This window comes from Arvicanthis niloticus, chromosome 2, assembly GCF_011762505.2.
Source record: "Arvicanthis niloticus isolate mArvNil1 chromosome 2, mArvNil1.pat.X, whole genome shotgun sequence".
In the NCBI taxonomy this organism is placed as follows: Eukaryota; Metazoa; Chordata; class Mammalia; order Rodentia; family Muridae; genus Arvicanthis; species Arvicanthis niloticus.
Window position 1 is genome coordinate 121,144,112 of NC_047659.1, and position 16,036 is coordinate 121,160,147.

Sequence of the window (16,036 nt, forward strand, 5' to 3'; positions counted from 1 at the left end):
GTCTTGCCAGCTGCCAGGGGCAAGAAGCGGAGAGCACTGGTGGGAATTAGGCTGGGTAATGGCCACTGAGTCTTCCATGTTCTCTCCGTTCCCATTCCCACCCAGTGCAAGGTCTTCCAGGCTGTGTGCCTTTTAGCAAATAACTCAGCTGCTCTGGGCCAGGTTTGATGTTCACTGTAGTTAAACGGAGAGGAATCCTGCAGGCCTCGTTGGGGTCAAGAAGCATGTCAGCCAATAGCCATGATAATGGCCAAACTTTAGCCTACACTCCTGTGTATCAGGCACAGGGCATCCACGGAGCTGCACTGCTGTTCTGAATTCATGTGCTTCTGCATCCATGGCCTCATCTGCGATCAAGGAAACCAATGCAGAGCTAGTCTGCTGAGCTCTGGCACAAAGGCAGGCACCTGGAACGTTGCCTGCTGTCCTCATCTGCAGCTGGTTTTCCTACCAGAGCCTCCTGCCAAGGTCCTACCTGATCCAGAGCTCGGGCCCCAGTGAACTCTTGTTCATTCATTCATCCATCCATCCATCCATCCATCCATCCATCCATTCATCGGGGGTTCAAAAAACATAAGAGAGGAAACACACCATGAAGCTGGGCTGCCTGCACCATGAGGCACAGAGTCAAAGGCACCCCATTAGAAGCAACTACCAGTCTCCCACCCCACACCCACCATGACCATGGCCCCGGAGATCAATCCCTGCATTCTCAGGCTTCCAATGCTGTATCCGAAGGAGGAAGAGACAGAAGCAAATGGTGACACTGTGCCTTGGCAGCAGGTCCCTGCACAATACGACCTGACTCAGTTACTGTCATGCTCGGTGGGTACTGGCGTTTTCCTTGCTCAAGAAGCTAAAGCACAGAGGTTAAGGACTTGGTGAAAGCCACACAGCTGGTAAATAGTACAGCTGGGCTTTGAACAGTAAACTGAAAATTCCTCAAGGCCCTCAGCCAGGACTTCCAAGCATTCCTCAAACAAGAGCTGGGTCCTGCTCTGTTTTGCAGCAGGAGCATAAGATTCAGGGCCAGCCACATCTGATTCTAAGGGTACTAGCTAAGATACTCCTCTGGCCCAAGACTTACCACCCAGAACAGGAAGTCCTGGGACAAGCTACCCAGGAGATTTCTGGTTCCTGGCGCCACCACGAAGCCAGAGCCACCACAGGGCGGAATGCCCCCACCCCAGGCCCCAAGGGAGAAGGGAGGCCAGGAGCCAATTGTGCTGGGCACCCACAGGACTCTACTCCAGCCTTGGAAAGCTTTCTGTCTCCAGGCTGTTTCCCCAGCCTCGCCTTGCTCCCTCCCTCCCCAGGCTGCTCTGGGGGTCACTGCTTGTGTTCCAAGCCTAACTTGGAATCAGAGGGGGAAGGTGGAGGGGCTGAAACTTGAGAACCGGGCTTTGGGGGACAGGGGTAAGGGTGGAGAGAAGAGAAAGCTGGGGAGAGGGGAGGAAGAGACTCAGATGCTTCCCACTTGGGAGGGAGCCTAGCATGAGCTGTGGTCCAGTGTGTGCGTGTGCGTGTGCGAGTGCATGGGCGGCCTTGAACCCGTCAGGGAGAACAGGCCCCACTGCACAATCAAAGCCTTAGAAGCAGAAGGAAGAGGCAGGAAGGGACAGAGAGAGGACAGAGGTGGCTGAGGGGGGTGGGAGCAGGAGGCAAGGCCTCAGAGGGGAAGCCAGCAGCTGTGGCTGCCCTGAGTATAAATAGCCCAGAGGAACTGGCCCTCGGGACTTACAGCAGTAGGACTCTGCATCCAGGTCTGTCTTCACAGGCCCCAGCTGCACAGCACATCTGGGCTAGTGCTGGCTGTGGGTAGTTACCTGCCCTGAGACCTCTGACAAGACCACCCCACCACCACTTGGTCTCGGATGCTCTGCCAGCCAGCTATGCTACTAAATACCCTCATCCTGCTGGCCACCATGGCTGCAGCCCAGCACAGAGGGCCAGAAGCCAGCGGGCGCCGCCAGATTCATCGGGTCCAGCATGGCCAGTGCAGCTACACCTTTGTGCTGCCGGAGCCTGATATCTGCCAGCTGGCGCCGGCGGCACCCGAGGCTTTGGGGGGCTCCAATAGCCTCCAGAGGGACTTGCCTGCCTCAAGGGTGCACGTAACAGACTGGCGGGCCCAGAGGGCCCAGCGTGTGAGCCAGCTGGAGAAGATACTAGAGAATAACACTCAGTGGCTGCTGAAGGTACAGCTGGGTTTGTGTGCTGGGCTAGAGGGTGGCTAGGGGACTGCCCTATCATCAGGTGGAGCATCAGCCCAGAGGTGTTCATCTCAAGACAGAGGGGCCTGAGCTCTGTGTGATATAGAGCCTCTGGGATGTGGGGTCCAAAGAAGGCCCTGGATGAGGAAGGCTGTGAGGCCTCATATGTAAGGCTGAGCACCATCTGGCCAGGCTCCCCTCAGATGTCCATTCATTCATCTAAGAAGAATTCGCTGAGTGCTGACTGTGAGTCAGGACCATTCTAACTGTCCGGGTATCCCCACAAGAACAGAACGATACATTCCTATCTAATGTTCTGGGGAAAGGGCGTGAAAATGTTGTCTGCTCCGTGAGGCAGTGACACACATGGAGGTGGAGACAGGAAGAAGGTACAGGGTGGCTTAGCCAGGTCAGATCCTTGGGGCATCTCTGAGGAAGTGAAGAGAGCAATGCGTACCTCGAGAGCATTCTAGCGGAGGTGAGAGTACAAGAGAGAGCTGGGATTAGGAAAGGACATGGGCATTCCTGGACGGATGAACGAACCACAAAGGCATTTGGGACTTTGGCTTCTTTGGCTACCACTGCCTTGTGAACAGGCTGAGACTGGTGGATTTGGTTTAAGACATTATGGGGTAGAATGGCCTCTGGGAGGCCAGGTGTGAGGTTTCCATGGATTCTGCAAGCTCTATCTATACATGAGAGTCTGGAGGCCTACAGCACAGATGTCTGATTCTGCTTTATTCTTGTGAATCACTGATAAGCCGGAAGTCAAGTGGCCAAGATTCAGGAAGTAAGGTATGTCACTGCAGTGTGGGCCCAGTGCCAGGACTGGTGAGGGGGTCTCTGGTCACCTTGCTTATTCTGCAAATGCTGAGCAGCTTATACCTCGGTAAGCACTGGCAGCAGAGCTGAGGAAGGCAGACTGGGCTATGAGTGTGCGGGCAGCATCCTGTCCTGTGGGACCAGGATGTGGCCAGCCAGAGTCCCTGAGTAAGAGTCACCCAAGAAAAGAGGAGACCTAAAGCCATGCAGGGAGAGGACAGAACCAATCCATGGAGGCTTAAAACAGGGTAGACAGCAGACATGCCTGACGGATAATGAACCAGGTAGGATAATGGCCACTCGGAACACCTTTGTTGTCCCTTTGGTCTCTAAACTGCAGGAGTTTTCTTTTTTTTAACTATTATTACATTTACTAACTTATTCACCTGTGTGCGCCTGTATGTTGGCATGCACATGCCACATGTGTGGAGGTCAAAGGACAGCTTGTGGGAATCACTTCTCTCCCTCTACCATTTGGGTCTCAGAGTTCAAACTCAGGTTGTCAGTCATGTCAACAAGTACCTTTAACCGGCTGAGCCATCTTGCCAGACCCCGAACTTCTTAAATTATACACCCAGTTGAGAGGAAAAGCTCGCTCTCCCATAGAGCATGCACATTCATTATTTATACACATGAACCCCTACTAATATAACACACACCCCTGGGTGATCTCCCTGTAGTGAGTAGGCTGAACTACATGTATTGAAGTCCTGTCCCCACATGCTCTCATACCCCCACTCCCGCCACATGTGAGTCTACTGTCCCTGCTGTATCCAGGCTGCTGCTCCTTGCCTCCTGCCCCTCTGGTCTTCCAGTCCACCCCATTCTGTGCCCATGTCCCCAGGTCCCTTGCTGACTGCTCCAGGCTGCCTGAAGCCCCATTTTGTGCCCCAAGTTCTATAAGATATCTGGGGTAAGCCTTCCTTTCTAACCTTCCCCCTTTTTCTTTCCACCCACCTCTCACCAGATGATGTGTCCCGGCTATAATAAACAATAGAAGGCTTGGTGACTGTCCTGTGCCTCCCAGTGCCCAGATCTTTCTCAGGCTCAGACAGAGTAGGGGTCTCAGCCTCCTCACCTCCCCCTTTCCACGTGGACTTTCCTCTCTCTGCTGCTCATCTCTTCAGAGTTTAGTCATCCCTGAGCATCCCCTGTGCTCAGGAAGATGGAAGTGTCTATAGCCCATGCTCTGCATCCTCTTCCTCCTCAGGTCACCTCTCAGGCCCCAAATCCTATGACCACAACTCAGCTCATCTTCCTAGACCTCAGGACAATGTTGGCAGCCAGAATCACCTTCTTTGGTTGTCCAAGAAGCACTCTTCCTACATCCAGACAATCTCTCATAGCCCCACTTTGACCAGCTATGGGCTTCTGTGCCCTCACTGCCCCAGGACTTGCCATCTCTCCTCTGGGCAGTGCCTTTACTTCCTTCTAGTTCTGTACCCCAAGTCCTACCCTTGTATCCCTTGAATCGCCCAGACCTGGTGTTTGGGAAACAGTTGAATCAACAACAGAATTTGACTTGATGATCTTTGAGACAGAAAGTCACTTGGCCCAACACTTTCTACAGTACAGGATCATACCTGGGTGCCACACACCTAGGCTGATAGTCCAGAGAGTCCTGTGGGGCTGAGTAACAATGGGAGAGTCCTCCAGCCTGACCTCACATTGGTGGGCTGGGTTAGCTGTGTGGTGGTGGATGGAACCTGACCCCTCAGTGACAGAAGGTCAGGTGGTTCTGCGAAGACAGAGACCCTCAGGCTCCCTTCACTGCTATGTCCCAGCAGCACAAACCACACCAGCAAACCCAGGAGCAGCTCACCAGGCACAGAGGCAGGGGGCTGATGGGTTTGTAGCTTCTCAGCACAGTTCACACCAGAGTCACCGCAACTCTGAATTCACTCATGGTCCCTCTTAATCACATGTACCAAAGGGCTGTGAGCTATCCCCTGGGGCAAGGAATGTTGCCCACCTGTGCCATATTCTCAACAGACTCAAGTCTCTGGTGGGCAGTCTTACCATCCTCAGGGTAAAGGGCCTCTTGGTTAAGCACAAAGATAAGACCTATGGACCTACATAGACCTAGAAGTCACTTGGCTTGAATATGTCACCTCCTTGGGAAGCAGCAGAGCCTGGAGGGGGAGAGGACCCTGAAGCTTCAGTGGAACTTCCCTTCATGGTTTTAGAGACTTTGCCTCCCCAAGCCTCACCAACTGAAAACACTGCCTTCCTCGAGGAAGATTTAACCAGACAATGTCCAGGGAATTCTCTGCTCACTGGGGTCTCAGTGTGTGCAGACTGTTTGTTCAGGGTCCTCTCTGAACTTGGGAGTCTTTCACTGCCTTCCAGTTGAGATGAGTGACTCCTCTCTTTGAATAGTCACACACACACATGCAGACATATACACAGATGCAAACACATGTGCACCCACGCAGACACACACAAACACACACATACATGCACATGCAAACACACATACATATACACACATATGCACACATACACAAATATGCAAACACTCACATATACAAACAAACAAACACACACAAAGATTGTCCCACACGAATTCACACCCCTTGAACACACCTCGTCCCAGGCAAGGGATGCTATGCTGCCTGTGGGTGTAGCTAGGACTCTTCTTAGGCTCCTGTCCCTACCTGGCATGTCTCAGAGCCACTGAAACTCCTCTTTGGCTTTTTGAAAGAGTGTGAAAACATCTCTGAGCACACCTTCATCATTAGAACCACCACCAGAAGCCTGCCCAAGCTCTCTAACCACAAGGTCCATTTCTTTGAAGCTGCAAGGAGTCAATCCCTGCCCCCTACTGTGAGCTCCAGCAGCCTGCAGTTACTCCATGCCTTTAGCTCCCCACCTGTTCCTACAGTCTACCTGTGAGGAAACTGAGGCAGAAGGCAGCCATTCTCCCTGCAGCTGTATATGCCATCTCCTAACTGGAAGCTGGGACTCCGGGTGCTCTGCAAGAAGGAGCCTCTAAGTCACACTTCCCCGTGTTGTGGCCACTGGGTTCACCCACACTAATGTTAGCTCCAGTCTCACTTTCTTCTTCCCTTTTTCTTCCTTGCACCCCTCATTTGCCTTTCTTTACCCCACTCTCCTCCCCACTCACTCCTCTCCTCCTAGAAAGCTTCTGTTCAGTGACTCACACTTATTATGGGCTATCCATCAGTGCTCACCTCTGTTCCATGCCCTCACTGGGGTGAACTACTGTGGCCAAGAGAGATGAGGGAGCAAGAAGGACAGCTAGTGAAAGGGGTTCCTGCTGAGCAGTGTGGTCCAGCAGTTAGCCGGAGACCTCCCAGGGTGATCAGGAACCTTTAGTTGGGACAGCAGCTATAAGACAGAACAGCAAGGGTAGCTAGCCACCCAGAACCTTGGGCCTGGCGGGTGAATGTCTGTCCCCAGCAGCTACTCCATAGACTGCCCTTTCATTACTGGGGTTGCCAGTTACTCATTACAGGCAATGCCTACTGGTCTCAGGTCTCTCCACCATAGAGTGCCAACTGTGACTTCTCCCTGTCCCCACATCTCTATGAATGAGAAACCCCCAGTCTAGCCCCCAGTGCTGGGCCCTAGCCTATGTCCACTACCTGAGAACAGCATATCTTCCCAAGATTTAGGGCCCAAGGGTGTGGGGGGAGTAGACCCCATACAACTCAGGTCTTGTGCTGTTCTCTGTAAGTGCGGCTTTATCATTTTCAGGCCTGCCCACTGTCCCATACTTTGTCTCCCTGTTTCTTTGTTTCTCTCTATATCTGTCTTTCTCTGTCTCTCTCTTTGTGTCTGTCTCTCTTTTTATCTTTTTTTTCTATTTGTCTCTCTGACCTAACTCTCTGTCTCTCTCTGTGTCTCTCTGTGTCTCTCTCTGTCTCTCTCTGTCTCTCTCTCACTCTCTCTCTCTCTCTCTCTCTCTCTCTCTCTGCCTCTGCCTCTGTCTATCTGTCTGTCTCCTTGTGCCTCTCTCTACTCTTCTCTGACTCTTCTTGTCTCCTTCAGGTGCTCTCCCCTGAGTCCTTAAGCCACGTCTCCTGCCTCAACCTCCAAGACTGGTGCACACTCTCAGCCAGGCTGCTAAGCTGGGGTCCCTATGCCTTCTGTCCACAGCCACCTGGGGAAGGAGTCTGCCTCCACTGATGTGCAGGCTCAGCCCAGTGGCCTAGCCTGCAGGCCAGGGGTTAGGAAGGCATTCAGCAGGAGCCTAGTGTGGGGTCCTACACTCCCCCGAGACCCTTCCAGGCTGATGGGGGCTCCCAGCAGCCCTGGCCTCCCCAGGCTGCCTGTAAATTCTTGGCATTTTCAGCCTTCGGTTATGCAAACAAGAAATAAATCTCAGTTGCCACAAGAAATAAATCTCGGTTGCCGAATGGAATAGCTTGGGGTTGGTTTCCTAACCTCTCCGATGGCTTTCTGGGCAGTTGGTGCGGGGGATGGGGTGGAGCAAGTGGCCTCTGCTTCTCAGAGGAATGAGATGATATTTCCAAGAAGGGCTTAAAAACTGCCGTTCCAGAAGTCCTGGCCTGGGGATGAGCAATTGGCTGATATTCAACTGGAAGCAGCAGCAGCAGCAGCAATAGTGGCTGCCTAAGACCTATCTTGCCCCAGAGGGACAGGTTTATTTGTTCATGTGGCTTGGCTAGTCAGTCTGTGAGCCAGGGCCATGTGTGTCTAGCTCTCTCCTCTAGTGCCTCGAGTGCTCAGGCTAAGATGCACATCCTCTCTCTCCAAGCCCCAGACATGTTGACGAGCTGTGCTCCCTCTGTAACATTTGATCACTTCAACCTCAGCCGCATTCAGTCACTTCAACTTCAGAGTGGCCCTGGAATATATCTCTGCTGGTCTTAAGGGCCACCCAGTGCCTGCGACACACGCAGCTGTGGTGAGGAGCACGTCCTAAGGGTGCATTGGCCAGCTGTGGGACAGTGGGGGAGGTCATCTCTATGGTTGGCTTCTCTTGGACATGCTCTCTGCCTCCCAGTGTAACCGAAGGATAAGGACGGGAGGAATTACGCTTGGCATTTACTGGGCACACAGATTGTGCTTGGTACTTTGTATGGAGTTTAGCATTTAATTCTCACGGTGGCCTTAGACGATGAGGTGGCCAGTGAGGAGGAGACTGAGGCATGAGGAGATGGGTGACCTGTCCAAGGCCACATGGCCAGAGAGTGTAAGATCAGATGGGAGCCATGCTTTAAGCACCAAGGCTAATTTCTCAGAGTTGTGGAGGCTTAAAAGCCAGGAGTGCAGAACCTTTCTGCATGGGGGTCCCAACTGAGACACCCCAGCCTTAGACAGGGCACAGAGGTATCTTCTGAATGCCTGCCATGTCAATCTTTGTGATCACCTGGCCTCTCTGGGCCTCAGTTTTCTATCACTGGAGGTGATGTGAAAAGACTGATCTATATACAGGGCATGTCTCCCGGGAAATATCACCGTGGAGCCTGGAGAAGGCAGGGAATCAATGTTGGAGTCAGGTACACAGGTCAGCTCCAGTCTCTCCACTTGCACAAGAACCTGTTTGTCTATTTTTTAACCCCCCAAGCCTTAGTTTCCTCATGTGAGAAGTGGGGACTATAATGTCCTCAAATAAAGACAAGGTAAAGTGAAGCCTGCCAGTGTCTGGTGGGGTCTCCAGCTAGAGATACCTCAGACCCCTAGAAACTGAAACCACAGGCACCTCCCTAAGGAAGTTAGACCAGCAGAGCCTTGTAGACCCTCCTAACCCTAGCCCAGTCTCCATTGGGCTATAGCACACAACAGGACCACTGTACAGGCGTGAAGGCTGTGGGCACCTTCCTCAGGAAGCTCTACAGAGGGATGACTATCTCAGAGGGAGAGGACAGGAGAGAGAGGCCAGAGCATCCATTGGCCTGGCATAGTCTGCTCCTTGCCAGCATCTTTGTCAGTATGCTCAGATTGCTATCACATAAAGCCCTCCTGGTCCTCCCCATCAGCACCAGCTTGGTTTCCTTTGGGCACTTTAAATGTTTGCTGAAATGGTTCAAGTATACAGAAAAAAACAACAACAAAAACAAACAAACAAACAAACAAAAACAGAGAGACAAGACATCCAGCTAAAAAGACAGCGTTTCACCAAGGCCATCATGCTCCTGCCTCTGCTCCTTCCTCCCAGGACAGCTATTCTAAACCTTGTTCTGAGATGCACACTCTCTTCCTGTCTCCTCCAAGCAGGAAGTGCAAATTGTCAGGTCCAACCTCTGCCTGTGAGCCGTACAGACTCTACCCTACTCAGTCACATCAACCTCCTCCGTGACCCCGTACCTGACCCCACTCTCATCTCCAGAAGGCCATCTTCAGGGTCTGCCTTGGCTGCTAATGGCTCAGCCCAGGCCTGAAGGAGCATTCTTGCCCTCTAATTAACAGCCTCATTTTACTGGCTTCAGATGATATTTGGCCTCTCCCATCCTCGGTTTACTCAGTTGCCAAGTAGGGGCACTCACCCTTTCCCTCTGGGTTGCTGGGAACCAGGTTAGAGAAGGGCCTCACACTGGAGCTAGCAGAGAGGATGGTGAGTGCTGGAGGCATCCCTCTTTCTAGATCAGATTCTGAGGTTGGGGAGCAGCACAGGTGGGGCCCGAGCAAGGCCAGAGACTGAGTTCTGTTGATAAAAGAATTCAGAGTGAGCCAGTTTGAAGCAGAGTTGGATTTTATTTTTTAAAAGCTATGTTGAGCATGGGGTTAGTAGAAAGATACTATGAGAAAGGAGAAGGCGCTCCCAGCTGTGAATACTCAAGGTCTCGCTAAAGTGTTGCAGCAGAAACCAAGTTTTCAATTTTGATGGTTCTAGGGTCTTGAAAAGTTGCTAAGAAATTTTTTCGTTTCTTTTCCTTCTCGTTAAATATGTAGGGTTTCACGGTAGTTCTAGGGATGCCTGGGAATCTTGTAAGATAAAGGTATGGGTCACAGGGGTGACAAGGGCATAAGACATTCCTTTGACTGTAAATGGCATTTCTTGTGAGATTCCTAACAAATTGCAGGTTTTCAGTAGGGAAAAGAGAAAGGCCATGTGTGTGTAGGCCCCAAACATGACTCGTCGCTATTTTGACTTCTTATTTGAAAACATCTTGCTATCAGAAGAGTCCTGTCTGTATGTTGGCAATCCTCACGGTCAATGTTCAGTATGCTGGAACTGTTGGCTCTCAGGGGAGTGGGGCAAAAGCTTCAGGCAGATTCCAGAATGAAGTGTTCCTTTTGCTCAGTGTCACCCAGTGGCTTTAGTCCAGGGGTCCTTGCAGAAGTGTGGCCCCGTACAGCATTCCTGTAACTGGGCCATTCCCCTTGGGAAGGCAGTGCTGAGCGAGCTCACAGCAGGGGGTATATGCAGGCTCAGCTGTAAGGAGGGCTACTGGGGCCTCGCTCCCAGTGGCCACAGCAGGGGGAACTGCAGCTGGACAGGAATGGAGAACTTGCTGTTCACACCATTCTTCTTGGCTCCTTGCCTTAAAAAAAAAAAAAAAAAAGTTAAAGTTGTAGCCTAAATGTGGAGCATGCCTGGAACCAGACCTAGCACTTGGGAAGGACAGTCAAGAGGAGACAGATGTCCAAGAGCAGCCAGGTTACATAAAACCCTGACTTTAAAGTATATACATTTAAGAGTTAAAATTACAGACATGTAAACTGACATTGAATACACACACATACACACACATACCACATGCACACACATGTGCATATGCACACACACATACATACCACACACACACACATAGGCGCACACACACCACACACATACACACACATGCCACATGCATGCATACATGTGCACACACACACATACCATACACACACACCACATGCACACACATACACATGCACACACACACACCACACACACACATACCACCCCCCCATCCCCCAACACACCACACACTGACATCAGAGGTTACTGTGCAGGAGTTGGTTCCTGGGATTAGATTTAGGTCATCAGGCTTGGCTGCAAGCCCCTTTACCTGCTGTGCCATCTTTTTAGCCTTTCACTGTACCTTTAAATCCAAACTAATTTGAGATGTGTAATATCAATAGGAGATGTCGTCTCCCCATAGTTACTCCTCCCCAAGGCCACTCACTGAGTCTAGCAGCTTGCCCTCCATATTTTCCATCTGCGCACACACAGAATGCATCACCGGCATCTTTCCACAAGGGTAGGTCCATGTCATACAGGAGTGGATCCCTCCCATGATATGAGTGAGCTTGCACTGTTGATGGTGCTTTGATCGTGGCTGTGTTCACTCGTATACCTCTAGGACATCTCTGTAAAACAGCGGTGAGGAGGCTCAGCCAAGCTGTAAGCCAGCATTGCCAGGAGGAGACCTGCAACAAACACATCCTGGGATTTACTGCTCAGTGGTTTCATAACCATACAGAGCTGTTTTACCCAGTCATCTCCACTGCGTTCTCAGCAGCCCTGGGGGTAGAAGCTGAGAGGGTGGCTACCATTGCCAAGGCAAGGCCCACTCTGCATTAGCAGTAAACGGTTGCTTATCTCAATCCTGAGCTTCATACAACGTTTCCCCAGAAAAGACAGAAGGAGCATATGGCTGTTGCCAGCTTCCATCTTCCAATCCTGTGAACACTCTTCCTACCTTGGAGGCCTTTGTTCTTGTTTTCCCTGTGAAATCCCTCCCTCTTGGCTTTCTTTCAACTGTTGGGTCTCATCCTCTCAGCTCAGGTGACCCTGGCCAGCTTGCCCCAATTGTTCTTCCTGCCTGGTTTGTTCCTGGTGCACATCACTACTGCAGGTTCACCCGTGGGTCTAGTAGGAGCCCTGGAACCAGAAGGCTTGTCAATTCTGCTCGTCCCTGACTCCCTAGACCAAGGATAGAGCCAGCACATAGCAAGTGTGCCTGAGTGGGTGTATACCAGAAACCCAAGGTCCTACATTGGTGTAAGAAAACACTTCAAATTATAATACATATTTATCTAGAACCTCATGTTGGCAGGCTTCTTTTTATTGAGACATAATTCACATACAGGAAAACCCATGTACTGCCGTTTTATGATATAAGGTAATGCCAGCATTCCTAAACAGTCCCATGTCCCTTTGAAGTCATACACTCCCACCCAAAGCCTGATGAAGGTTGGTTATGACTTACTAAAATGTCCCCTTAGTAGAATCCCACATTTGCAGACACCGAGGCTGTGTTTTTCACTTTAGAATCCCGTCACTGTGACTGGACACACTCAGGACTCATCTGTCCCTTCTCACAGCCGACTGGAGCCCACAGTGTGTCTGGGGCTCAGCTATTCAGCTATTTTCCAATTAAGATCCATTTATATAGATAACACGGGAACAAAACGGGCTCACTTGGACTGCCCAGGCACTGAAGCCACACACCCACCTGGGTCTGCATGGAGAATCTTTCCTTTCACCCTTAGTCTCTGCCTGGTGAGAGACTTCCTTTGCTTTCCTCTCTTCCCAAGAGAGTTGTGCTTACTGGCCCCATAGAACATGTTTGTAAAATGAGGCCCAGGAGCCTGCAGAAGCCCTCCAGAGCTCACACTGAAAAGCAGCAGAGTTGGACCTTGGGCCCAGGGCCAAGGTGAAGTACAGGCTGGGGATTGGTATGTACACTGCTGGCTCAGATTACGAGAATATGCTGCTCCAAGGTGCTAGAAAAGGCACTGACGGTCTGATGCCCAAATAATAGCAGACCTGCCTGCATCCCTTTCTCCTTTCCACGGCCATTGGCTGACGCCTCAGCCTGGGGCCATCCCCAGGCGCCTGTCTAGCCTGGTGTTGGTATCCAGAACCTCAGCCTGGCTGAACCAGGCCATCTGGCTGGGATTATCTGCTGAGGGCCCAGGCCAGTGGGTGGGCTAGCAGATCCGGTAATAGGATCCAGCTGTGGATGGCCTATGCCCCACCTAACTACTTAAAACCACAGGCCCACTAGGGGAAAGCAGACGACAGTCTTTTAGGGAATCCCAGTCACTTGAGAGGGCCCAAAGTCACCCTGAATCCTATAGGACGAAGGAGGCCCAGTGGAACCTTGGGTTTCCTATATGTAGATTGTAACTTGGAACCTATCCTGGGTAGGAGAGGTGACCTTCACTCTGAAGGGTGGAGAGGTGTCTAGAAAGTTCCCTACTCAGGAATGAACTTACTGCTGACTGTCTAAGTAGAAACTTGGGGCCCTGGAGTCTACATCTAATCCATGTTCCAGAAGGCTCCTGCTGAGCAGGAGAATCTAAGTGCAGACCCAGCAGTGTCTGCTGCACCCTAGCCACTGGTGGGCCCCATAGCCACTAGGTAGCATCCCTGGGGAGCTGAGGGAAGAGGCAAACAGACTGGAAGCTCTTGCTGGGATCTCTGAGACAGAGTTAATAGCAGGACATGTAGGGTGAACAGAGTCAAGATTAAGGTCTGGGTTTGGGGCTTCAGAAAGGGGCGGGGCCATTTACTAGGATGAGCAAAATGAGAGCAGGAAGGGGCGGGGCCATTCACTGAGATGGGCAAAATGAGAGCAGGAACACAGAGGGAAGTAGAACTCAGAGTCCTATGCAGGGTGCTGGAGACGCTGGTTGTTTGATTGTTCTGAGACAGGGTCTCATGTAGCCCAGGCTAGCCTTGAATTTACTATGTAGCTGAGCTGAGGATACCCTTAAATTACTTATCCACTTGTCTACCTACAAGTGCTGGAATTATAGGTGTGCTCCCCCATATTCAATTTTAGAGGTGCCTGTTGGAAACCTGTCCAGATATGGAGGGGTGTCCAGGAAGAATTGCTCATAGGAAATGGTGATTTGTGGGCTATGACGGTCCCCAGAGTAGCCAAAGCACACAGGCAGCACCCTGGAGTGTTTGGAGCACAGGGCCCTTCAGTATCTGGCCCCAGAGAAAGCCAATGGATTTTCTTAGAAACACATAAAATCAACAAGGTATGGTGGTACACACCTATGACCCTAACACTCAGGAGAATACAGCAGGAGGATTGTTGTGAGTTCAAGACCAGTTTCCTAAATGCTGGGCTAGAGAGCAGGCCCCTGTCTCAAAAGGCCACACAAATACACACAAAAGAAAACCTAAAGTCAAGGCCCTTAGAACAATACCTAGTAATACCGCAGTCATAATCCAAACATTGAAGACCAAATTGACAGTGAAATTGTTGCCTCATCCAGTGGTGGGTTGATAACTCCCATAATTCCATAGTCACACTGAGTGAGAAAAAACAAAACAAATCAAAAGGTTCTGTGGACAACACACTAAGTATGTTAAGTACTCAGAACTTCTCTTTACTGTAGTCATAGGGCCTACTGGGCCACATCAGCTTCTCTGTAGCCTGAGCTAGAGTGAGTGGAAATGCCAAATCGCAATCACAAATCCATGTTCAATGTTATCTTGCACTCACTCAATGTCATGGACTCCTGAAGTCTCTTCACAGACCCCCTGGTCCCCTATTGAGACTGGAGCATGAGAGGGAGGACTCGGTGGTGCCCAGGCTGTAGGAAAAGGGCACATTAGCTGTATGTCCAACAGCTGTGCTGGTGATAAGTCCGTATGAACTACAGGGTCCAGGAGATCATGACAAAGTGACCACCCTGTAGACAGAGCACTGGCCACACAACCATGAGGGCCTGAGTTTGGATCCCCAGAACCCACAGAAAGCAAGACGCAGGTAGTACATGTCTGTAATCCCAACATTCCTGCAGGATGGGAGACTGAGAGAGAAGAATCCCCAAGAGCCTCTGAGGCCAGTTAGTCAATAAGGGGGACCACAGACCCCGTCTGCAACAGATAGAAGTGAGGACCAACACTCTTAGAATAGAGAAATTGGCAGGCAGCTGCAGGGATGAGGTCTTAGTTTTGAAATGTATTTGCGAGCACATATTCTCCAGGAGCTGCAAGGAAGGGTTAGGCCCAGGGATGATGCAGAGAAAGAAGGAAAGTGAAGAGCAGAGGCCTGGAGAAGCTCCACACTGGTCCACCCATCTTCCTTGCGAGTTCCACTTTGAGGTCTCAGCTGGTTTTAGCTGGAGGTTTATTAAAGAACACACAGCTGCCTCTCCCCTGGGTCCACAATCAGTAGTGCTGGGCCAGCTCTGGAAAACCACATTTCTAACCAGCTCCCAACTGAGGCGGATCCAGGAGTCCTCTAGGCAATTCTAGCACTCTTTCTGTGCACCACTGGGACTTGGCAATAGAGCACACACCTTTCAAAGTGCTCATGGCAGGAAAAGATGGGTGGGCAAAGGAGGGGGGAGGAACGAAGGAAGAATTAGCCTGAGTGAGCATGACCTCCAGTCATGCACCCCTCCCTGAGAGCCTTGACCTTCCAAGGACCCCTTTGAGTGGCTCCAGTGAACCTTATGGAAGCCTGAGTTCTGGCCTGAGAGACAGAGGAAGGGGATCCAAGCAGTGTGTGCAGCCAAGAGCAGCGAAGGAGTGGCTGGGCCTGAGAACTCACTGTCTACCTCTCCAACTTGCTCTTGGCTTCCAAGGAGACAAGCACCCTGGGCTCTCAGGAAGAATATAGCCCTGCCAAAGAAAGGAAGCCAGCTCACGGGGTCCAGGGCACTTGGATGCTGTGAGCTCAGCTCTGTTTGGCAGACAGCAAGGCTAAGAGAAAATTCAACTTGGCAGATGGGCCTGGAAACCTGTACAAGGGAAAGATATGAGCCTACCCCCAACCCCACCACAGGCTGGCTCTCCCCTAGGGGGAAAAGCAGGGCATGAGGGCTACACTCTGATCCTTGCTGCTCCCCCTTTCCCATCAATTCCTTGAACACAGTTATTGAGCACCCTCTGAATGCCTGGTGCTGATGCTGTGATAGACGTAAGACTGAGCAAGATTGCATCCCTGGCTTCATGTTCTTGACATTCTGCAGGGTAAGAGAGATAAAAAAGAGATGCCTGGCATAATCCTAGGGAGTGATAAGTGTGTGACACTAATGGACCAACATGAGGGAGTGAGCCATGTGGGTGGGGAGAGGTTTCTGGAGAGAGTACAGGGGTATAGGATGGTCAA

General features: G+C 51.2%; 1 protein-coding gene and 1 long non-coding RNA gene across 2 annotated transcripts in view; one reads left to right on the top strand and one right to left on the bottom strand.

The window, feature by feature from the left end:
- Positions 1-1,707: 1,707 nt before the first annotated feature.
- The window catches only part of Angpt4 (angiopoietin 4), a 34,631-nt gene continuing 20,302 nt past the window's right edge, over positions 1,708-16,036 (top strand). Inside the window, exon 1 of the mRNA XM_034495395.2 lies at positions 1,708-2,198. Within this exon, the coding sequence (XP_034351286.1) occupies positions 1,875-2,198 (324 nt within the window). The 5' untranslated portion in view covers positions 1,708-1,874. The remainder of the gene's footprint in view (positions 2,199-16,036) is intronic.
- On the bottom strand, positions 9,700-13,909 carry LOC143441465 (uncharacterized). Its single transcript, XR_013108902.1, has 2 exons — positions 11,138-13,909; positions 9,700-10,510 (listed from the first exon to the last, which is right to left on the bottom strand). It is a non-coding gene; the product is annotated as an uncharacterized LOC143441465 (long non-coding RNA).